This window comes from Pan paniscus, chromosome 19 (assembly GCF_029289425.2).
Source record: "Pan paniscus chromosome 19, NHGRI_mPanPan1-v2.0_pri, whole genome shotgun sequence".
Lineage (NCBI taxonomy): Eukaryota > Metazoa > Chordata > Mammalia > Primates > Hominidae > Pan > Pan paniscus.
The window spans coordinates 97,456,961-97,479,651 of NC_073268.2; the positions used below are offsets into that span (position 1 = coordinate 97,456,961).

The 22,691-nt window shown below is 55.4% G+C and overlaps 1 protein-coding gene across 3 annotated transcripts in view; it reads left to right on the top strand.

Moving 5' to 3' along the window:
* RPTOR (regulatory associated protein of MTOR complex 1) overlaps positions 1 to 22,691 on the top strand; it is a 417,904-nt gene that overhangs the window by 331,439 nt on the left and 63,774 nt on the right. For all 3 annotated transcript variants that reach the window (XM_063599478.1, XM_003831138.7, XM_055101956.2), the window contains 6 exons: positions 1,691 to 1,756; positions 2,054 to 2,245; positions 3,281 to 3,421; positions 10,253 to 10,370; positions 11,278 to 11,418; positions 12,263 to 12,421. In XM_063599478.1, coding sequence (XP_063455548.1) covers positions 1,691 to 1,756; positions 2,054 to 2,245; positions 3,281 to 3,421; positions 10,253 to 10,370; positions 11,278 to 11,418; positions 12,263 to 12,421 — 817 coding nt within the window. The remainder of the gene's footprint in view (positions 1 to 1,690; positions 1,757 to 2,053; positions 2,246 to 3,280; positions 3,422 to 10,252; positions 10,371 to 11,277; positions 11,419 to 12,262; positions 12,422 to 22,691) is intronic.

The window sequence follows — 22,691 nt, forward strand, 5'->3', positions numbered from 1 at the left end:
TACTCAGGAGGCTGCAGTGGGAGGATCGCCTGAGCCCGGGGAAGTCAAGGCTGCAATGAGCTGTGACTGTACAACTGCACTCCAGCCTGAGCAACAGAGTGAGACCCCATCTCCACTCAATAAATAAATAATATAAATATTCTTAAATGACTGACTAGAAAGAATTTGCTATGATTCTGTCAAACCATCAACCATTGTTTTGTTTCTTCAGTGCTTTGTGCCTGTTATGAGAAAACATTCAGTGCTTCCTACTCATCCTCAGAAACGATTGATTTTTCTAAACTCATAAGCAGATCTGAAAAAACAAATTGAAGCTGTGAAAAAGAAAAGACATGCACTGTTATTGAAAACTCCGGAGATGAATTAAATCACAGAACAGACAGCCAAGAAGAGAATTCATGAAGGAGCCACCTGGAGCGCCGTCCGTGAAGCTAAGCGAGAAGATATGAAAGCCGGGCTAAGAGCCGGGCTGGGAACGTTCACCATGTAGCCAGCATGGTTCAGAATGAGAGGAGAATAAGTAGAGAAGCAGTTTTTGATTAGATAGTGGCTGAGAATTTTCCAGATTTGAAGAAAGGAGAGTTCCGATTTTAAAAGCAGGATGAATCCTGAGAAGGTTAAAGAGCAACAAATTCGTACATAGACACATCATAATGAAAACAGCAAATATCAAAGGCATAAAGACAAACCTTAAAAGTCCCCAGAACAAACGTTATTAGCAAAGGAGGAGACAGCACCGGCCCCAACAGTGGACCTCTCATCAGCAGCGGCTCTCGGCCGGGGACAGGGGAGCCCTCGGCGTGCGAGGAAAGCGACCACGGTCGGGTCACCCGCACCCAGCTCAGTCACCACTCAGGAATGGGGGTGTAGTAAGCAGCGTTCAGACACCAACAGTTTACTCCTTCCGAACCCCACAGACCATGGCTAGAAAGACCACATGTCAGCAAGGAGGAAACGGAACCAGGAGGGAAAAGCAAGATGCAGGACACGGCAAAAAGCCAAGAAGTTGGCACATGTGTTGTCACATCTATAGGTTTGTAAAAATGAAGAATACTCATGGCGAATTGGAGGATTAAACAAGAGGATGACTCAGGTACCCTGGGAGCCCTGCAATAATCCAAGAGGCGCGTAGGACACTAGACCGCACGACGTGTGTGTAAAAAACTAAGGCACCGCTAAAAAGTTACGAATAGACTCTGGTTTCCAGGTCAGCGGAGGCACAGAGGAAAGGACAGAATGAAAATGAGTCACAGTAGAGCAGAAAGGAGAAACCAGTGAAACCCAGAGCGCTGCCTCCATGCCTTTTGCTGCCAAAGCCCCTGATTGCAGGACCGTGTGCTCACAGAGTGCTGGGCAGGCTGGGGAGGTGAGGTCCGGGTGCTTCATACCGACAGCCACGGCTGGCCTGTGACAGAGGAGGCAGCCACCAGGTCTGTGCCCGTCTTGCAGTGTTAGGGCTTCCAAGGAGCAGTCTGTTCACTCTGGGAGGCGAGCCTGGAGCTCTAAGGCCTTTGAAAACAGCTGTTCTTTTTTGTAGAGTCCACGTAAAATCCAGGAGTAAAGCTGGCTCTCGTTACTTTAATTATGCGCCACGCGTGTCATGAAGATTCCGAAAGGATCACGCTGTTGTACTTTGGGAATGGGAGTTTCCCCTGAGGGGAGACGACCAGGACTGGTTTTTGTTTTCCAGGCGGAACACAGGACCATGACGGCTTTCATTCTCGCCGTGATCGTCAACAGCTATCACACGGGGCAGGTGAGCCCCCCAGCCACCCCCAGCCCCCAGAGCTCACCCTTGGCATTGCAGAGGAGCTGGGCCCACTGTGAAACGTGGTGCCACATGGGGGACAGGGGGTGTCCAGCAGAGGCTCTGACCCTTCATCTAGCCAGCCATTTGCAGGGTGAATATGAATCAGAGGAATCTAAAATGGGGAAAATTGAGCAAATCAAGGCTTCCCGAGAATGGGTGGCCACCGTCGTCCCGTGCAGGTACCCACCACGTGCCCGCCATTGGCAGGCAGGGGCCAACCTGTCTGTGGTCCCGCCTCTGCAGGAAGCCTGCCTTCAGGGAAACCTCATTGCCATCTGCCTGGAGCAGCTCAACGACCCGCACCCCTTGCTTCGCCAGTGGGTGGCCATCTGCCTCGGCAGGATCTGGCAGAACTTCGACTCGGCGAGGTGGTGCGGCGTGAGGGACAGCGCTCATGAGAAGCTCTACAGCCTCCTCTCCGACCCCATTCCCGAGGTGAGTCAGGCGGGGGCTCAGCGTCCAGTCCTCCTGGCTGCCGACTGGGGGGGTAAGGCAGAGGTCTGCTCGCGTGCGGGTGTGGCCGGCCACGTGTCCAGGAACTTCAGGGGCTGCACACTAATAAGAGTAGGACAGTGGGACCTTGGTGAGAAGGGAACCACACCACTGGGGATTTTGCACCCAGGCCCAGAGTGCGCTCCCGGGGACAGTGGCACAGCTGCAAGCGGGGGTCCCGGAGGGAACCTCAGAGACAGGGGTCACGTGCTCGCTGTCCGGGTGCCGCTCTGCGTCCTCACTGTGGCCTGCAAGGCAGGGACCACTAGATCTCCACTTTACGGGCAAGGAGACAGGCCAGTGGCTCGTGCCTGGTGCAGCTGGGAAAGGTGCGGGGCACTGCCCACAGAATGGCCGCGGGCTGGAACTCTGGGAGTTTCATGCACCATTGCCTTCACTCTTCCCACTGGCCTGTGCAGCGTACAGGGTGTTGCTCATTTTTAGAGCTGAGGAAGCAGACTCAGGGACAGTGACTTCTCCCCAGGACCACATGGTGTCAGAGGCAAGGGCTAAGCCAGGGTCCCTGGACCCCAGGGCCAGCACAGTGTCGCTCCCCTGGCTGAGCCCTGTGTGCTCAGTGCACTTCAGGGCCCCCACGCCCCTCCGCGTCCAGGAGTGCCTGCGCCCTCCCTTCTTTCCACCCTCCCACGCTCTGTGGCCCATCCCAGCCCCCTCCTCTAACTCCTGCCTCGTTCATCAGCACATTTCCTGGTGCCCGGTTTGGTGTTTCAGTTCCCGGGGCAATGCAGCTCCCGCCTCTGCAGTCTGAGCTGCCCCTGGAGCTGGGCGGCTGCCCCTGCTGCTCCCCACCTCCTTCCCCGTTGCCACTCTGGTAGTGCGAGGAGTGCCTTGGGCCTGGAGAGCTGTTGAGCAAGTGCCTGTGGGGTTGGATTCACCTGCACACACAGCCCTGGCAGAAAGGCAGGCTGCAGCATGGCCCGGGGTGGGACATGCCTGTGACCCCCCGCTGCCTTGCAGGTCCGCTGTGCGGCGGTCTTCGCCCTTGGCACGTTCGTGGGCAACTCTGCAGAGAGGACGGACCACTCCACCACCATCGACCACAACGTGGCCATGATGCTGGCCCAGCTGGTCAGCGACGGGAGCCCCATGGTCCGGAAGGTGCGTGAACCCCCAGCCCGGCAGCAGCAGGGCACCCAGGCTGGACCCCGTGACACCTGGGGCCAAGCCCGCATGGCCCTGGCCACAGCAGGGAGCACTCAGTTTCCACTGCGTGTCATTGCGAGAGCAGATCTTTACATGTTTCATTCTCTTCAAGTTGCGTTTCTTTACCAGACACCCATGGGTTTGCTTCATTTAAAGGCATTCAGCAGGCTGCGCCTCCCGGCAGCTTGTGTGGTAGTCTCCTTCCTGCCTGGGAGCAACACACACAGGCACCACTGCGATTCCAAAGAGACGCAGCCACCCACAGATGGCGGGAAGGTTTGTGTGCTGGGTCCCCCCCAACACCCCGTGTACGTCAGCGACTGAACAAAACAGTTTTATGTTTTGTTTTGTTTTGTTTTTGTTTTTTTGAGATGGAGTCTCTCTCTGTTGCCCAGGCTGGAGTGCAGTGGCGCGATCTTGGCTCACTGCAAGCTCCGCCTCCCGGGTTCATGCCATCTCCTCCTCAGCCTCCCGAGTAACTGGGACTACAGGCGCCCGCCACCACACCCGGTTAATTTTTTGTATTTTTAGTAGAGATGGGGTTTCACTGTGTTAGCCAGGATGGTCTCGATCTCCTGACCTGGTGATCCACCCACCTCAGTCTCCCAAAGTGCTGAGATTACAGGCGTGAGCCACCGCGCCCGGCCAAAACAGTTTTATAAACTTGAAAACTTACTTACCTGTTTAGATGTAGAAATATCACAGATGATCGTCCAAGGTTTCACACCCTCAGATTCCCCACCCACCCCAGCGCAAAAGGGGTGTTTAGGAAGACACTGGTTTCCTGATCTCCTTTGCTGGTGAGATCGAAGGCTGCTCTTGCAGAGAACTCATCTGACAGCTGGAGCACAGAGCTGCTCTTTGGGCAGGGAGTGTGTCGGGTGGCGTTGGCTACCCTCGTGCGTTCCCACGCTGGCTGTGTGTGGCTCCCTCTTGGAGATGGGCTTTATCAGGAGACGGGCCGTGGTCCAGGGGCCTGGGGGTTGTTTGTCTGGAGAGCAGCTGCCGCTGCTTTACTTGGGAGGGACGTGACCTGGACAGGTTTCCCTCAGCCAGACGAAGTGTGGAAAGTCACGTTCTATCGTGTGTACCCTTCTAGAATTAGCCCAAGTCATGAGTATGCTACATTTTCTAACGAAATCTTGAAAATAGGAAGTGAGATTCCGGGGTGCCTTTTCTGTTGGTTCTGACTTTGTTATCATCACGTTCTCCTCGTGGCCGGGTTTCTGAACCTGGCTTCTTTTGGCCCCTGCCGAATTCTTTTTCCCACATCAACTCACGTTTGGTGGACATCACTGATCAAAGCAGCAAATCAGCGGTTTGTCTGTTAAAATTCATTTTAAATTAAGGAAAGCTTTGTTTCTTCTTTACAAAAACAATATGAAAATAGAGAGGACGTTAGCTGTGAGGCGTTCCCCAAGAGCCATCCTGTGGCCGGGCTGTGGCCCTGTGGTGTGGCCCTGGCTGCTGGGGCACTGAGACGAAGCTCCCCCTCCACCGGGAGCGGTCCGGCATCACTCGCCTGCACAGCTGCCTGCTGAACCTGCATCCTGGAGATGTGGCCCGCGAGGACACCATGGGGTTCAGAGGAGGTGCTGCCAAGCGGGACGCAGCTGTCTCGGGGATGCTGGGCAGGGCGTGTAGAGGGGGATGACAGCCCCTGCCCTCCGGGAGCACGTGGTCTAATCAAAGAGGCAGATACAGATAAGGTCATTACACCAGAGGCTTGTGGAGAAATACTGCCTGGAGTGCTGTGGAGCTCCTGAGGGCTGTGCCTGTGCCTGCATCGGAGCGGGAAGGGTGTCAGCAGAGGCTTTTGTGGAGGGGCAGCTCTTACCTGGTTATGGAGGGTGAGTCGTACGTCACCCGGGAGGGGCTGGATAAGTGGGAGGAGCATGTGTGGAGGCCTAAGCATGGGGAAGATGGAGGGGCTCAGGGCCACCTTCCTTCCATGTGGCTGGACCATTGAGCAGGCAGGAGGGGCAATGGGGTGAGGCTGAAGGCAGGAGCTCTGAGTGCCAGGCTCTAGCTGCGTCTTCAATAAGTGCTCTATTCTTACAAATCTAATAGGATTCACTCTTGGAGCAAGTATTTCCTGGTGTCTGTCCCGCTCTGGGTACCGGGTCAGGCACTTGAGATGCTTCCCGGCTTCAGGGGGTTTGCGTTCTAGCAGGAGAAGCAGCCAACAGAGCTGATAACGTCAGCTGGCAGGGTGATGTCTGGAGGGAGGAAGGCTAGCGAGGAGTCAGAGAAAGACACCGTCACTCACCTGTGACCAAGCGGGCTGCACTGGCGCGCAGACTCCGGAGGTGCGCTGGCTCTGAGGGGGTGTGCTGACTCTGGGGGTTGCCAGCTCAGGGGGTGCACTGGCTCTGAGGGGGTGTGCTGACTCTGGGGGGGTGCCAGCTCGGGGGGTGTACCGACTCCGGGGGTGTGCTGACTCTTGGGGGGGATGCTGACTCCAGGGGTGCGCCTCCATCCTCGTCATAGAGTCCTGCCGCATCACAGCTGGTTTTCTCTTCTGTTTACCAACCACCATGGGCGGGCACGGTGCTCTGCAGGGGACTTGGGCACAGGTGCAAGCACCAAGGAGCCTGGCGGCGTGGAGCCGGCTCCCTTCTCGCAGCCTCTTCTCAAGGACCATCCTGAGCCCGTCCTGAGCCTGCTGTGGGGCTGGGGTCGGGGAGTAGAACTGGCTGAGAGGCTCCTGGCACCCTCCGGGGTGGGAGAGAGGAGGGTGTTACTGCTGCTTTTCCATAAAAGCAACGTGTACTGGTTACCAAAAAGGTTACATCCGTCCTACTTTTTAATAACAAAAGTGTCCTCTCCTGTGTGGGGTGATAACGATGGCCAAGTAGGTTTTGTTTGTTGACTTGTTTAATGAGCTTACTTGACAAAATTTAAAAGTCAGCAAATTCAGCTTAGCCCCTAGATTATTTTGAACTTCAACCTGTCTTTGAAGTACAAAACCTGCAGTCAGCAGCCACCCGTCCCTCGTCAAGAAGGGCCAGGCCAGGGGTGCGGGGCTAGAACCCCCAGTGTCACCCCAGCCTCTGCCTGGGCCGGGCTGGGCAGGAGCCGCACACAGGGACGGGCTCAGCGGGGCTTGGATGGGGGCTTACTCCCTCCCTGTCATGGCCTCGGGAGGAAATAGGGACTGTTCAGATACTATTTTATTTTATTTGTTTTATTTTATTTTGAAACAGAGTCTCTGTCACCCAGATTGGAATACAGTGGCACAATCTCGGCTCACTGCAACCTCTCCCTCCCGGGCTCAAGCGATCCTCCCACCTCAGCCTCCTGAGTAGCTGGGACCACAGGCGCGTGCCACCATGCTGGGTTAATTTTTGTATTTTTTTGTAGAGATGGGGTCTCGCTGTGTTGCCCCAGGCTGGCCTCAAATTCCTGGGCTCAAGTGATCCACTCTGTAATCCCAGGCCTTGGCCTCCCAAGATGCTTCCCAGGACGCTGCTCGGGCCTGCTATGGTCACAGGAGCTGAGTTTTATGATGCCTGAGTACAGGTCACAAGACAAATATTAGCCAGTGCTGTGTTGTTGGAGCGGAGTGGGTGGCCCTCAGGGCAGGTGGGCAAGGGGTGGAGGCGAGTGGGCCAGTAGCTCACGGTCAGTGCAGCTGTGTCAACACCGGGAAGTGTGTGGGCCCCCGGCGGGGCAGGACATGTGTCCAAGAAAGATGTCCTTGAGTCCTGGCACCAGTTCACGGTTAGAAACTAACCATGTGCTACAGACGACACCCCTGCAGGGAGGGCTGCACCCACCCAGAACACACTTGTCAGGTACGTGCCACGTGCCGGGCCGGCTGGGGCCTCAGTGACCCCGCAGGGCACTAACCCTGCCTCTTCTCTCAAGAAAGTTGCCCTGGAGCTGGGGGAGGGGCTGGGTGTGAGAGTGGTGGGCCGGGGTGGCAGCTGAGCAGAGCCAGTATGGATGGGGCTGGGGGCCCAGGGAGGCCTTGCCACAGGGAGAGGCCCAGTGCAGGGGCTGTGCCCATCAGAGGGCATGGGCACAAGAGGCCAGGAGGGCAGTGGGGCAGGTGGCCCCGCCAGGCACAAGCCTTGTCGTTCGTGATCAGAGGCCTGGAGGGGTTTGGGGGCAGGACCTCATCTTCGGCTGCCCAGGTGAGAGGGACCACTCGCCCAGCTGCAGGGACGGCGCAGGAGGGAAGAGGCACCAGCACTTTGAATGCGGAGCTCCCAGCACTTGCTCACAGGTGGAGAGGGTACGAGAAAAGAAGAGGACAGGGAATCCTGGGGGTTTGGGTCTGAGCAACAGAAGAGCAGACCTGCACCTCGCTGAAGGGGCCAGCCATGAAGGAGCAGGTTCTAGGATCACGCATGGACTCTGAAGGTGGGGAGCCGACAGGAAGGGCTGAGCTGACAGGTGAAAGTATGAGTCCAGGCAAAGCTGCCTCCCTTTCGAGGAAGGCTGCTCAGCCCCAGCCAGGGAGCAGGAGGACAGACAATGGCTTTGACAAGCGACCGGTCAGAGGACCTGGGAAGCCTGGCCAGTGTGGAGCCCATGGCCACTAATGTGGCCTCCCCGTCTGTGTGCTGCTGGGGAGCCCTCAGGGGGAAGGGGTCACAATGACAACACCAGCCAAGATCATCTTGCAAAAGCTGAGAGAGAGGGGGGCTCCCACACCCCTGGCTGAGCACCTCTGCCAGACCCTCTGATGGGTTCTGCATGAATATCCCAAAGAAGGCCGGTGCGTGTGTGTGTTGCTGTCAGAGCCCAGCTCCATTCAGGAAGGGCAGGAAGGGTCCAACGCAAAGGAGAGCTCTTTGCTGTGTGCCAGGCAGCAGCCTCCAGAGCGAGGCCCACCATCTCCAGCAGGATGTGCGGCCTCCGAGGGAGGGCCCCGTATGCAGCAGGATGTGCGGCCTCCGAGGGAGACCCCCGTACGCAGCAGGATGTGCGGCGTCCGAGGGAGACCCCCGTACGCAGCAGGATGTGCAGCCTCCGAGGGAGGCCCCCGTACGCAGCAGGATGTGCGGCCTCCGAGGGAGGGCCCCGTACGCAGCAGGATGTGCGGCCTCCGAGGGAGACCCCCGTACGCAGCAGGATGTGCGGCCTCCGAGGGAGGCCCCCGTACGCAGCAGGATGTGCGGCCTCCGAGGGAGGCCCCGTACGCAGCAGGATGTGTGTTCGGGAGTGAGGGAGGCCCCGTGCGCAGCAGGATGTGTGTTCGGGAGTGAGTGCTCTCTGGACATTCCCCTTGAATAACAGACGTGGCCCCTGTTGGCCTCCCCTGAATCGAAGGGCCCACCACCTCGGTGCACGTTAATCCATGCCAGCTCCCAGCTCTGGCTTTTCTCACCTGATGTCAGAAGGAAAGGGAAAAAAATCGGTGCTTTCTGAAGACAGGTGCAGCCTTGATCTTCCCTGGAAGGGGCCCAGTGGGTGTTCGCTTTGTCGGAGGCCCCGTCTCGGCAGTGCCTCACTCCTCTTGCACAGGGAAGGCAGCGGGGGTTCTGTGGTTTGCCAGGGGAGCCTGGGACAGTGACTTAGGCAGTTGGAGACGAGCGCCAGAACCGGGGCGTGGGCCATGGCCGTGAAGACGCACACTGGGCCATGGCCGTTGGTGCCCAGCAGGGTGGGAGGGGCGGGTGGAGGGTGATGCCAGGGCTCCATTCTGAGCAGTGAGACTTGCAGTTCCATCGGCACAAATCAAGAGGGCGCTGCAGGCTGAAGGGAAAGTAGACGGTGCCCGCAGTTCATAGGGCAGGGAGAGTTTGGGGTGCAGGTGAAGAGCCGGCAGCTGGACAGCCAGCCTGGACCTAGGAGAGTGAGGGGCCGGCATCAGGGAAACCACAAAGCATGATAGGAGGAAGCCCGGGGCGTGTAAGGCTGGGGTGGGAAAGTGCGTGTACAGAGAGTGCGTAGACGGAGAGTGGGGCGGCCACGAGAAGACCCTGGTCCCTGGTGGGCGCCCATCCAGAGCCTGCGCATCCAGCCGCTGTGGAGACAGGGGCGTCACGCGACTAGCAAGGGGTCCTCTCACAGCGCTTGGCTTTCTGCTAAGAATCCTCTTTTCAGAAAGAAAAAAAAAAGCAGAAAAAGTTGTTGTAGGGAAAAAACGTTCTTTCCGCTTTTTAAACCTACATCCCCCTTCTGTTCCCCAGTGACTTCTAGGATCTCCAGCTGTTCCTGTCACAGCACTGAACTGTCCTAAAAGAGAGGCATATTGTGTCTGTTCCCTTGGACCAAGGCATTTGGGCCTAAAGATGATGTTTTAGTTCTACAACTTTTCCCGTTCCCTCTTAGGGACTAGAAACATCTACCAATGAAAGTTTCACATGTGTTGAAAAGAGCAGGCTTCGTCTTGTCCTCTGCACTCGGCCCTGGGGCGCTCAGATTCAGAAAGGCCGCCAGCCATCGGGTGTGATCTAGAGCGGCATTTTCAGCCAGGGTCCCAGTGGTGACCGTAAGCGAGAGGCTGTGAGGCCTCCTACCTTTCCCTCTCTGGAGTCCTGTGACTCACCGTGTCCTTACGAGACCCCCGATGCGTCGTGTGCCTCTAGCAGTGGGGAGGATTCTGGCAGGCATTCTGGGCTTCCCCCGTGAGCCGGTGGCCTGCCGTCTCCCAGCACTCTGCTATTCCAAGGCTTCTGCTCTGACGGTTCGAAAAGGGATGGTCCCTGTTTCTGATGCCAATTGCACGGTTTTGTCTTAACCTTTTTTTTGTTGGTGACTCAAGTCTCACTGCTGCTCCACAATCATTTTCCAGCCCCAGTGAGTGTTATTGTCCATTCTCCCTCTCGGCAGGAGCTGGTGGTGGCTCTGAGTCATCTCGTGGTTCAGTATGAAAGCAATTTCTGCACCGTGGCCCTGCAGTTCATAGAAGAGGAAAAGAACTACGCCTTGCCTTCTCCAGCGACCACAGGTATGGCGTCTTCTCCTGTGAACCCGCAGAGCACCTCGCCTGGCGGTTCTAGTGCAGGCCGCGGCCCCGTCTCAGAACTGCTGGCCGCTTGCTCACCCTCGCAGAGTCTAAGCGCAGGTTTCTCAGATACCTGCCGCAAGGGGTCCCTGTTTTTCTCATCTTTTTAGGCACCTGCCAGATTTAAAAGGGCAGGAAAGAGGGCCACACTGACCCTCTTACATTTTTCCTTTCTTTTTACCCTTTTTGGAAATTAAACTCACAGAGACCTTGAAGTATGACAAAATTTCTGCAGCTGGAGCTTGCGGAAAAGCGCAGGGACCGTCTTCCTGCGATGAGTAATTTCATCACACTGCTGTTGACTCCGTGGCTCGGTGAGTCATGGCAGGAGTGCTTTCTCACATGTGTCGTTTTGACTGGAGAGTACAGTTCTATCTCATCGCTGCCGGCAGCCCCTCCCGCTTCCACACAGCCGTCTCTGCCGTGCAGGGGCTTGTCATCAGCAGTGAGGCCTCACTGCTTCTAGGAAGCCCAGGAGGGGAGAAGGGTGAGCCAGACTGAGTGTGGTCGGTCATTGCTCTGCTGCGGCTTCCCGGGGAGCGCGGCTCACGGCCCACGTCACCATGCACCTCGTGTGCACTCGGACAGGCCGCAGCCACCAGCCTCTCCCCTGTTGTCTTTTGTAATTTAATATGCACAGAGCGACAAGCGGTTGTTGTTTGTCCAGTGCTATCCCGCAGAGCCTCCGCTCACGTCTGAGTCTCCCTGAGCTGTGCAGCCCCTGCTCTGACGTTTGTTGCAGCACAGGTAGCAGCTGCCGTCACCGAGTGTCCCAGCTGCTGAGTGTCAGAAGTCACGCTGGCCTCCACCTGGAAGCCCATTGTAATTTGTCTTTCTCCTTCTTTCCCAGAGGGAGGGAGTTTGACCCCAGTGCGAGACAGCCCGTGCACCCCCAGACTTCGTTCTGTGAGCTCCTATGGAAACATCCGTGCTGTCGCCACAGCCAGGAGCCTCAACAAATCTTTGCAGAACCTGAGTTTGACAGAGGAATGTAAGATCCTGGAAATCGGGTTATTGGATTGGGAGAGATTGGGGTTGTTTTTTCTGAAACACTGTATCTGAGTAAGCACCACTCTGCCCCTGCCCCTTCGTCTAAGTGCGTGCCCTGAAGTCCCATCTGCCAACATGGTGATGAGTCACCCTTCCAGACGTGAGCATGGCAAGGAGGCGTAGGCCAGCCCCCAGAATAGCCAGCGGTCCATTACCAATGCGGCAGGGAGCTCAAGCGCAGCCGCAGTTGAGGCGGTGGCTCCTTGTAGGGCTGTGCCCTGCCCCTGTCTCCCAGTAACCTGTGGTCTGCGGGTGGGGAGCTTGGCTCCCAGGGAGATCAGTGAGTGCCTGTGCCTGTGTGTGCGCCGGGGTGTGTGTGCCAGGGTGTGTGTGTGCCAGGGTGCATGTGCGCCAGGGTGTGTGTGCGCCAGGGTGTGTGTGTGCCGGGGGTGTGTGTGCGCCAGGGTGAGTGTGTGCCAGGGTGTGTGTGTTGGGTGTGTGTGCACAAGGGTTTGTGCGTGCCAGGGTGTGTGTGTGTGTACGAGGGTGTGTGTGCACCAGGGTGTGTGTGCCAGGTGTGTATATGCGCCAGGTTGTGTCTGTACATGCCAGGGTGTGTGCGCCAGGGTGTGTGTATGAGGGTGTGTGTATGTCGGGTGTGTGTACATGCCAGGGTGTGTGCGCGCCAGGGTGTGTGCCAGGGTGTGTGTGTACCAGGGTGTGTTTGTGCCTGGGTGTGCTGAGCTTTATTTAGAAGAAAATATGTATCTCAGTCATGCCATTAACTGTAAGACCAAAAGGAGGGTCCCGGGAGCACCCCACTGACCCCGTTGCATCTCGGGCAGCTGGTGGTGCGGTGGCGTTCTCCCCCGGAAACCTCAGCACCAGCAGCAGCGCCAGCAGCACCCTGGGCAGCCCCGAGAATGAGGAGCATATCCTGTCCTTCGAGACCATCGACAAGATGCGCCGCGCCAGCTCCTACTCCTCCCTCAACTCCCTCATCGGTGAGTCCGCCTGCCCCTTTCTGCTTCCGAGGGGCCCCGAGGGTCTCCTCCCCACACAGAGCAGCACGGACCTGTGTCTGCATCAGGTCAGTGGGTGTCAAAACTATCTGTTCAAAAGAAAGAATAAAGGTCAACAGGACTGCGAGGCAGTGAGAACATTTTGCTGGGGCAAGCGGGAAAGTTGACATCACTGTTGTGTTGGGATAGTATTTTACAGGCCACTCCGGAGCCATCGGAGCTGGCCAGTTTGGCCGGGTGGGAAGGCTGCCAGAACCTTCCATGTTTCTTCTGTAGACGCGTGAGAGTTCTTCATGGTGCTGGACACCCTGGTGATGCAGAACGGTGGTTCTCAGCCGGGGGTGGTTTTGTCCCCCACGAGCAACTGGGGTACAGTAGGGGTGCTCCTTGTCCCAGTGGGTGAGGCCAGGAAGCTGCTCACATCCCCTGGTGCCCAGGACGGCCCCCACACAGTGTCCGCAGTGAGAGGCGGAGGGCCCTGCGGTCGGGCTGGGGGCTGTCGTCCCCGCCCTGCTCACCTGCGGAATCTCCACACAACTTTCCCTCCATCCCAGCAGCTTGACGCAGCACTGCCTGGAAATGGAAATCTGACGGAAGGGTCAGATTCTTCTCTTGTTCTGCCATGAATGGTGTGTGCCTGGGTCCTACCACCAGGATTGCTGATGTAAAACAGGAGAAGCAGGAATTCACCGTGTTTTCTTATTGAGTAGCTATGTTCATCTTCACACTGCTGGTAACAGATTTAGGGCTTAACCAAACCAGCCTCCTCTCCTCTTGTTCTGACTATCCAGAGTGGCTTACCGGCTTCACTTGAATTTTTTTCATGTTAAGGAGCATTTTAGCCATGTAAAAATTTACAGAGACTTACATAAGAGCGCTGCACGTGTGTGTGTGCGTGTTGTGTTCCCAGCTTAAGGAATTACAGAGGTCGAGCCCCAGACCCTACCCCGGTCCCATTCCCTCTGGTGACATTACACTTTCCCTCCCTGGCCATGAGCCCTGGCACACACGTGGTGCCCACTTAGAGGCCTTTACCTCCTATTGGCGCCGTCGCACGATGCGTGGCCCGCAAAGCCCGTTTCTTTGGCTCTGACTTCAATATGTATCTTTGATGGTCATCTAGGTTTTGTTCCTTCACCTCCGCGATCTGCCGTGACTCCATTATCCATTCTCCTGTCTGGGGACAGTGAGGCCGGTTCTAGTTTCTTCTTCCTTTTTGTTCCTTTTTTTAATAAGCAAACTCAGAATTCAGCCCCTGCCACCATGGAGCCGCACGTCCAACACACCCTCACTCGCTGTACCCAGCTCTGCTGGGCCCCGGCCTACCCGGCCCCCAGCCTGGGCATCGGTGAGGAAGCTCTTCTCCGGCATACGGTGGCCGCTCCCCTCTCATTCAGAGCCCCCACCTGGCAGCACCTTCCCAGAAGCCTCCCCAGCCCCACGCCCCACCTGGAATCAGGCTTCCCCAGCTGCCGTCTGACTCTCTGCTCACTTTTCCTGCTTTATTTTTCTCCTGAGGACTGTGGACTGCAGACGTGCTGTACATGTAACTTGTTCATTGGCCCGGCCCGTCTCTCTCCCCTGGAGCTTGAGAGCCGCACGTGCAGGAACCCAGCTTTGTTAACCACTGTCTCCTCCCACCCTGTCCACACCCAGTGCCTGGTACGCAGTAGGCGCTCAATACACATAAACGGGCACGTGTGTGGTGCATGTTCTTCAGCGTGGATACACGTGAGTGCCTCTCGCCACCTTGCCTCAGAGTGAAGCTGCTGCGTGAACGGTGCCTGCACCTTCAGCTTTTGTAGATGTTGCCCCAGGCCTTCCACGGGATCCTCTGTTCTAAAGCGCAGGCGCCCCCATCTTGCCACTCTCTACCACGCCGGTCTTGACCAGCCTTTGCCTGTCTGATAGACACACCTGGTGTCTCCTTGTGGCATGAATTTGCATCTGCCTTGATTGCAGTGAGGTTACAGCCTTGCAGCCTTACAGACTCGCCTTGTGTCGTTTGTCTTTCTCTGAGTACTTTGTAATCAGAGTTCATCACAGTTCTGGGTGCTGATTCTTGGCTGAATATATCCATCGAAAATGCATCTAATCTATGACTTTTTATGATGCCTTTGGTGCCACACAAGCTTAATCTTTTAGTTTCTCTTTTTCTTTATAACTTGGGCCTTTTGTGTCTTGTTTTTCCTTTTCTCAATGTCCTAAACATATTCTCCTACATTTTCTTCCAAGATTTAAAATTTTCCTTTTTTGTGTTCATGTCTTAAGTATATCCTGAACCACATTTTGTCTCTGTGGTGAGGTGGGGATCCAGGTTTTATTTTTTCTTTATGCCACCCCAGACCCTTCATCAGACAGCCCGTCCTCCCGCCAGTGCTTCTCAGCGTCTCCCTGGCCATCAGTCCTTAGGGTCTGAGTGGGGGCTCCATTCTCAGCAGCACCCATCCCATCCACGGCCGCGCCGACACCCCACACAGCCGCCCCGACACCCCACACGGCCGCGCCGACACCCCACACGGCCTTGCTGACACCCCACGGCCGCAGCAACACCCCACACGGCCTCGCCGACACCCCACACGGCCTCGCCGACACCCCACGGCCGTGCCGACACCCCACACAGCCGCACCGACACCCTGCATAGCCACCCCGGCACCCCACACAGCCGCGCCGACACCCCACACGGCCGCACCGACACACCCCACGGCCGCACCAACACCCCACATAGCCACCCCGGCACCCCACGGCCGCGCCGACACCCCACACGGCCTCGCCGACACCCCACGGCCGCGCCGACACCCCACGGCCGCACCGACACACCCCACGGCCGCACCAACACCCCGCATAGCCACCCCGGCACCCCACGGCCGCACCGACACCCCGCATAGCCACCCCGGCACCCCACGGCCGCGCCGACACCCCACACAGCTGCGCCGACACCCCACGCGGCCGCGCCGTCACACCACAGCTGCGGGGGCAGCACCTTTGAGCCCGCTCCTCAGTTCATTTCTCAGAATTGTCTTGGCCGCTCTTAACCCTTTGCTCTGCTGTATACATTTTACAGTCAGGTTTTCTGTGTCCACAGCAGCCTCATTGGGGTGTTGTTTGAATGGCGTTGAATTGGTGGATTTCCCTGGGATGACTGACTTCCTTGCATCATGAGTCTTCCTGCTCCTGAACAGGGTGTATCTTTCCATTTACTTAAGTCTTCTTTATGTCTTCAAGACAGTCTAACTTTCTGCATAAAGGTCACAGGCATGACGTTACCTTTCAGTTTTTGTAATTTTAAGTAATATCTTTTTTAAAACCTGTTGCTGGCAAAAAAAGAAAGAATGCCAGTGGGCTGGGCACGGTCCCTCACGCCTGTAATCCCAGCACTTTGGGAGGCGGAGGCCGAGACGGGCAGATCACGAGGTCAGGAGATCAAGACCATCCCAGCCAACATGGTGAAACCCTGTCTCCACTAAAAAAAAAATTAGCCAGGTGTGGTGGTGCACACCTGTAGTCCCAGCTACTGGAGGAGAATCACTTGAACCGGGGAGGCGGAGGTTGCAGTGAGCGGAGATCACACCACTGCACTCCAGCCTGGCAACAGAGCAAGACTCCATCTCAAAAAAAAAAAAAGAATGGCAGTGGACATCTGTGTTTCTCTCTTGAGAGTAAACAAAACCTCTCTAACCTTTTACCTTTGATACGACATTTGCTGTAGATTTTTTGAGTGGGTGCTCTGTATCAGTTTATAGAAATTCCCTTCCCGTTGGTTCACTCTTTTTATGAGTGCAAATTCCCATTCTATTCTAGTTAGTCAAGAATTTTCCTGATAAATGGAATTAATTTCTTTGAATGTATTTTCTGCATCTCAGAATGACCCTGTGCATGGCTGTTTGTTAGGGTAGGGAATTACATGATTGAATTTCTTGTGAAATATCCTTGCATTTCTGGGGGCACCCAGCGTGGTAATGTCCCCTGACATCGCTGCCTTACGCTCACCAGCTATTTCTTTGGGCGCTCCCCATTGGCATTCACGAGTGGGTTGGGCTGTGACTTTTCTTGTCCTGACCTGGCTGGTTTAGACATTGAGTCTGTACCTGCCTAGTAAAACTGGCTCCTCCGGGCATGGTGACAGGTGCCTGTAATCCCAGCTACTTGGGAGGCTGAGGCAGGAGAGCTGCTTGAATTCGGGCAGCAGAGGTTGCAGTGAGCCAAGATCACGCCACTGCACTCCAGCCTGGGTAATAGAGTGAGACTCCGTCTCAAAACAAAAACAAAAACAAAAACAAAACAAAACAAAACTGGCTCAGGAGTGTGCCCTCATTCCCTGTCCAAAAAAATTGGCTCAGGAGTGCACCCTCATTCCCTGTCCTCGGGGGCAATTTTTATAAGACAAAGATGATGTGTTCTTTGGGTGTCTGAGTAGAATTTGCCCCTGAACTGTCTGGGCTAGTGTAATGTTGTGAGGGTGGGTTTGAATTCTGTATTCCATTTCTTTAATGCTGATAGGATTATTTACATTCTCTATTTCTTCATAAGCCAGCTTCAAAAAGTTTTATTCTTCTAGGATTTTATTCATTTCAGCTAAGTATTCTCATTCTTTCCCTTGAGGCTGTCTGCAGTATTCTCATGAGTCTCTAATCTCTGCTGTCTCTTTATTGTTTTAGCTGCTCTTACTGTCATTCGCAATCTGCTGTCTCTTTAGATATGTCCCCGTTTATTCCTATTGTTGTTTATTTGCCTTTTCCCCTTTTTCCTGATTAATCCTCTAAGATGTTTGTTCATTTCTGTAGTGTCTTCAAGTTCTAACTTTTAGGCTTTGTGGATTTACTGCATTATTTTATCTTTATTTTTCTATTCCAGTACTTTATTTTGTTTCCTTTCTACTGTTTTCTCTAGGTTCACTCTCTTGTCCTGTTACAGTTCTCAAACAGAAAATAAAAACAGCTCATTAACTTTGAGTTTTTCTTCCTTCCTAATGTGTGTGTTCAGGTCTGCGGGACCCCCGCCCCTGCTCACCCCGCACCTGCTCACCCCGCACCTGCTCACCCCGCCCCTGCTCACCCCGCCATCTCCGTCTAGTGAGTTTTGATGATGGACTTTTCACTTGTGTTCAGCTTCAAGCTTTCTTTCTACTTCCATTGTGGTTCCCGGGGATGGCGGTCCAGCCGCAATGACAGCAGCGCATGACAGGAGCCCAAAGACCCGAAACAGACGCAGGGCATCTGCCAAGGCAGTTCCCACCGGGCAAGCCTGTGGGTGTGCTCCTGGCCTTGGCCAGCTGCTGCCTTGAGCACCTCTGGATAGAACAAGTCCAGAGCTTGCACCGTGCCCTCCAGGGTATGGAGAACTGAAAGGTTCACTACACAACAACCCAGACACACCAGCTTAGCCCAGACATGCCAACTTGTTAATTTTCATTGAGAAATAACGTTGCAGCTTTGTGCATTTGGTTGTCCGCTACAATATGCCAAGTGCCCAGAAAGCGCAGAGTTGACTCCGTATATTCGAGTATAAATTGAGGTATTGCCAAGTCACCAATGAAATATATTCTAACGTCACTTGTAAGATGTTTGTTTTGAACTGGAATACACTTTTTAAATAGAATTAATGTTACATATAGTGGTTAGGTTTCCAGGCTAGCCTGCAAGAGTCTTTTAAAACCTGTCTGCAGAAATTCTACTTATAAATCTACAATGAAAAAAGGTATTTTAAATTTTTTTTTAAGTACTAGAAAATGTAAATTCATAGTATTCTGTTTTGATTACACATTTCCCCTGGCCCCGGCCACAGCTCCTGTGAGTAGCTCTCTAGCGCCTCCAGCAGGTTAGTGCCACCTCTGCCCCAGTTCACGCTCATCAAGGTCAAGGTGATAGCTCCCTTCCGTCACGTGTAGGTTAGAGCAGGAGTCTGCAAACTCTTCCTGTGAAAGAGCTTTGCAGGTGGGACTGCCCCTTGGCACTTCCCCAGCACTGCCAGTGTGGTGCAAAAGTAGCCAGAGACCGCGTGTAAGTGAATGAACTTGGCCATGTTGCTATGTAACCGTGTGGACTGAAGTTTGAATTTTGCGTAACTTCACATCACAAAATATTGTTCCTTTGATTTTTTTTTTCAACCACTTAAAAAGTATAAGAACCATACACAGGCCATAGAAAAACAAGGCTGAGTTCAGCTCAGAGAACCTGACAGTAGGGCACACCCTGCCCGCACCCCGGCCTCCAGGGACACTCCTGTGAGTCAGAGGGCTTGGGATTCTCCCACGGATTGGACAGATATTTTGACAGTGCCCTCACTGTGCATGCTGGGGCACAAAAGTACAGAACAGGCAAACCCAATGCCACCTGTGTCGAAGCCAGTACCATCGGCTCTGGTCATCTCCCACCCCTCCCTGCAGAAGTGGGCGTCCTCCCTCTGCAGCCAAGGGGACCGGCGTTTACTCAGGTTGACTCCTGGCCAGGAGTCGGGGACTCCTCTTTGTGCCCCAACACATCCTTCTCTCAGCCGGGCATCTGTGGCCGTCTCCTCCCCGCCTCGCAGCCACCTGAGCCAGCAGCTCTGGCCTGGTGGTCGCAGCTCTCTCCCGGGTCTCCCTGCTTCCACTGTGGCCCTCCTGGGGCCGTGTGCTCACTGTGGCCTTCCTTTTTTTTTTTGAGATGGAGTTTTCCTCTTGTCACCCCAGCTAGGGTTTAATGGCGCAATCTCTGCTCACTGCCTCCCGGGTTCAAGCAATTCTCCTGCCTCAGCCTCCCGAGTAGCTGGGATTACAGGCGCATGCCACCACACCTGGCTAATTTTGTACTTTTAGTAGAGACAAAGTTTCTCCAAGTTGGTCAGGCTGGTCTCGAACTTCCAGCCTCAGGTGATCTGCACGCCTCAGCCTCCCAAAGTGCTGGGATTACAGGCATGAGCCACTGTGCTCGACTGGCCTTCTTCTTTCACAGGAAGCGACAGCAGCATCACCCCTCGGTGCTCACCTGGTGACCGTCTGCCAAGGGCCTGGTGGCCCCGCCACCCTACCTGGCCCATGCTCCATGGGGTTCTCGGTTCACTCTCGTCCCTCCACTCACACGTATATGGCCATCAAGTAAGAATCAAAATAAAAAGTTGCACCTGGCCTGCAAGTGTGCAGAACCGCACCTTTTATTGATCCAGGAAGCTCAAGCCAGGCAGTGTGGCGCTGGGTCACCATGGCACCACTGAGAGCTTCCGTCTGCAGGTCCCCACGCCCACAGCACCTCCCTTTCGCCCTGGGCATTTGGATACCACGTGGGCATCTCCCCTTCTGCTGGCGAAGGCTACAGAAAGTTCACAGCTGTGGAGTTTCCAGGTGGCTGAACTTGCTGAGGCTGCTGTTTGCTGTGCGCGTGCCATGCCTGAGGCCCTGGGTGCTGTCCACAGGCAAGAGGGACTGCGGAGGCCCCGCCCAACTCCTGTGTGAAACTTAGCTCTTGTCTGTGATGAGTAAATGCCGTTGTTATCCTCGGTACTGGTCTCGGTGGAGTACAGGGTGAAGAATCGCAGTTTCATTTGAGGGCCACCCAGACGGGAAGCACACAGCAGCCTGGGGCCCGGACACAGGGGCTTGACCTCCATGAGTTTTCTCCTCTGCCGGTTCTTTCTTTTCTGTCTTCTTGAAGGAGCTGGACTCCCCATTCCACCATCCTTCTTATACAATGTGATTCCTGACTTTTTTTTTTACTGGAGAAAACTGAGTTTTATTCGTATATCATTCAAACCTTAGGAAATTTGACAGGAAAGAGTTTCACAATGAGCTGGAGTTTAGGAAGGAAAGAAAACAAAGTCGCCCCCGCAAAGCCAGCCTCATTCATATTCAGTGAGGTGTCACTCACACCACCTGGAAACCACCATGCTTACCTAAGTGTTTAGAATTCATAACTTACACAGAATCCCATTGTGCGCAGCACTTCCCTGTTTCCAGCCAATTTCTTCTTTCATTTCAGCCAAAGGACAGCAATCTCTTTAGTCCTTTCAGTGAAGATGGCAGAGGCTTTCAGAACCATAGCAACCTGGAGAGTCCATGTCTCCCCATCTTTCCTGGTGCCCCAGAAGCCCTGCCCCAGCGCCTCCCCATCTTTCCCGGCCCCCCAGAAGCCCCGCCCCCAGCATCCTCCCTGCTCTGCCTTCCCCAGAGCACTTACATTCTTACACCCTCAATCACGTGTTTCCTGTCTCCCCCGTGGCAATGAAGCCCCTTGGCTGGTACTTGGCTTCCTTTGATCGCTGATGGAGCCCAGGTTCCCCCAGCAGTGCCTGGCCCTGGTGGGGCAGGATAAATGTTTGTGAAACTAAATGGGAACCCAGGTCTCAGCACTGTGTCAGGTTCTAGAATCTTCTTTGATGTCTCCATCCTGCTTGTTTCTCACTCAGCCCTTCGTCTGGCCTGACATCCACAAGAATCCCCTACCTCAATCCCTCCTATTTCCAGTGCCCCCATCCCACCAGGCCTCGTTGCCCTGGGTCTTGCTCTCTGCAGACCACAACTGGGCAGGCCCTCTTTCACACCAGCTCCTCACCACCCTCCAGGTGAAGCCTTCGTTAAAACCGCATTTTCTATAGAGGCCAAACCATTGTCTGACATTCAGGGCCTTCCTTCAGCCTCCTGCCCCCCGTCTCAGCAGCAGCCGCTCCGCTGCACCTGCCCGCAGCACCCCTGGCTGGCCCCTGGCCCGGCCTCTCTGCCATCCGTGCAGCTCAGAGCCAGGTGGTCTTGCTGGGAGGTTGCCTGGCCCACCGCCAGGATCCCCATGTAGGTGCCTGACCCAGCACATCAAAGCATGATGTCGCCATTTTTACCACCACAGTCCTATAAAGTTGTTTCTTGCTAACGCATGGATGTGTGGACACAGGCCTCACCTGTCCTGGCCCCCAGCCCATGCGTCTGCCCTCTGCACTTATCTGTGTTCCTGACAGCCACAAGTGGCCGTGGAGCTGCTCAGGATGGAAGGATGGCTGGAGACGGTCTGTGGCCTGTGTCCACGTGTCCCGGGACCCAGCCTGAGGTGCCCTCCTCACCCCCAGACACCCATGCATGTGGCCCCACACCATGTCACTCCCACGCTCATCCGTCCAGCCCCAGCTCCCAGCTAGAGTGCAGTCCCATGGGGGACCACGCTGCTGTGTGCTCCACCCGCCTTCCCTCCCGAAACCCTGCATCTCAGCCAGAGTCCAAGCGCACCCGTGCTGAGAGGCGAGGTGGGAGTTAATTCTGCTCGGGACTCTGGTGGCCTGAGAGGACTCTTCCCGCAGAAACAGCCTCATCCCGAGAGCACTGGCAGGAACGCAGATCAGAGGCCTGGGCTAGATGGGACCAGTTTTCACGACTCTGCTAGATACGGTGACATTTTTTACGGTTTTGAAAATGAGTTACCATAGAAATGGATCCACGATGGACTAATGCAAGGGAGGGGAGGGCGAGAAAGGAACACAGCCCTGCGGAGCCTGGAGCCGGCCCTGGTGCAGCTGTGGGAAGCGCCCTGCTCACCCAGAGGAGGAGCTGGGGGCCCCGGCCAGCGGCAGAGCCAGAAGCCCCGCAGGCCGCCTGTGCTCTCCACACCTGAACACGGGATTCTGTGGGAGAGCTGGTGTCAAGTCCTGACCCCTCTACTTCGTTCGGAATCTGGGAGCCAGAGCTACTGCCTTTGGAGGAAAGAGGAGCCCGGAGACCCGAGCCCAGAAACTGGGGCACTGCCCGGCGCCTGGGAGGCCACAGAACAGGGGCGGCCCCTGCACCCCAGGCCTGCCCAGGCCTCTCAGCCGCACACATTGCAGCCGGCTGCACTGCGGCATCATTGGTGTTCACAGGACGGGCCATAGCAACTGCTTCTCCCTTGGTTTATTTTTTAATGTTTCTTAAAGACGGGGTTTCGCTGTGTTGCCCAGGCTGGCCTCGAACTCTTGGGCTCAAGCAATCCTCCCACCTCACCTTCTTGGGTACCTAGAACTACAGTTTCCTTCCTTTTTTCCAAGGCATCGAGAAGCTGAAAGAGTCCTTACGAGCCCCGCGTGCAGCTCCAGAGAACCCCAGTAGTGAGTTCCGGCCAGGCCTCGAGGTCTGGGTTTCAGGGCAGAGAAGGTATTGGTTTCTGCCTTTGCAGAAAAAAAGCCTGGTGCTCGCTCAACCAAAAGAAAAGCTAGGCAGGGTTTTTGCCAAAGGAACTGTGTAGGTTTGGAAGGAAAAGGCTTCACAACCCAGAAACTGGAGTTACTCTTGTCAGAAGACGGTGGTGAGAAAATGAACAAC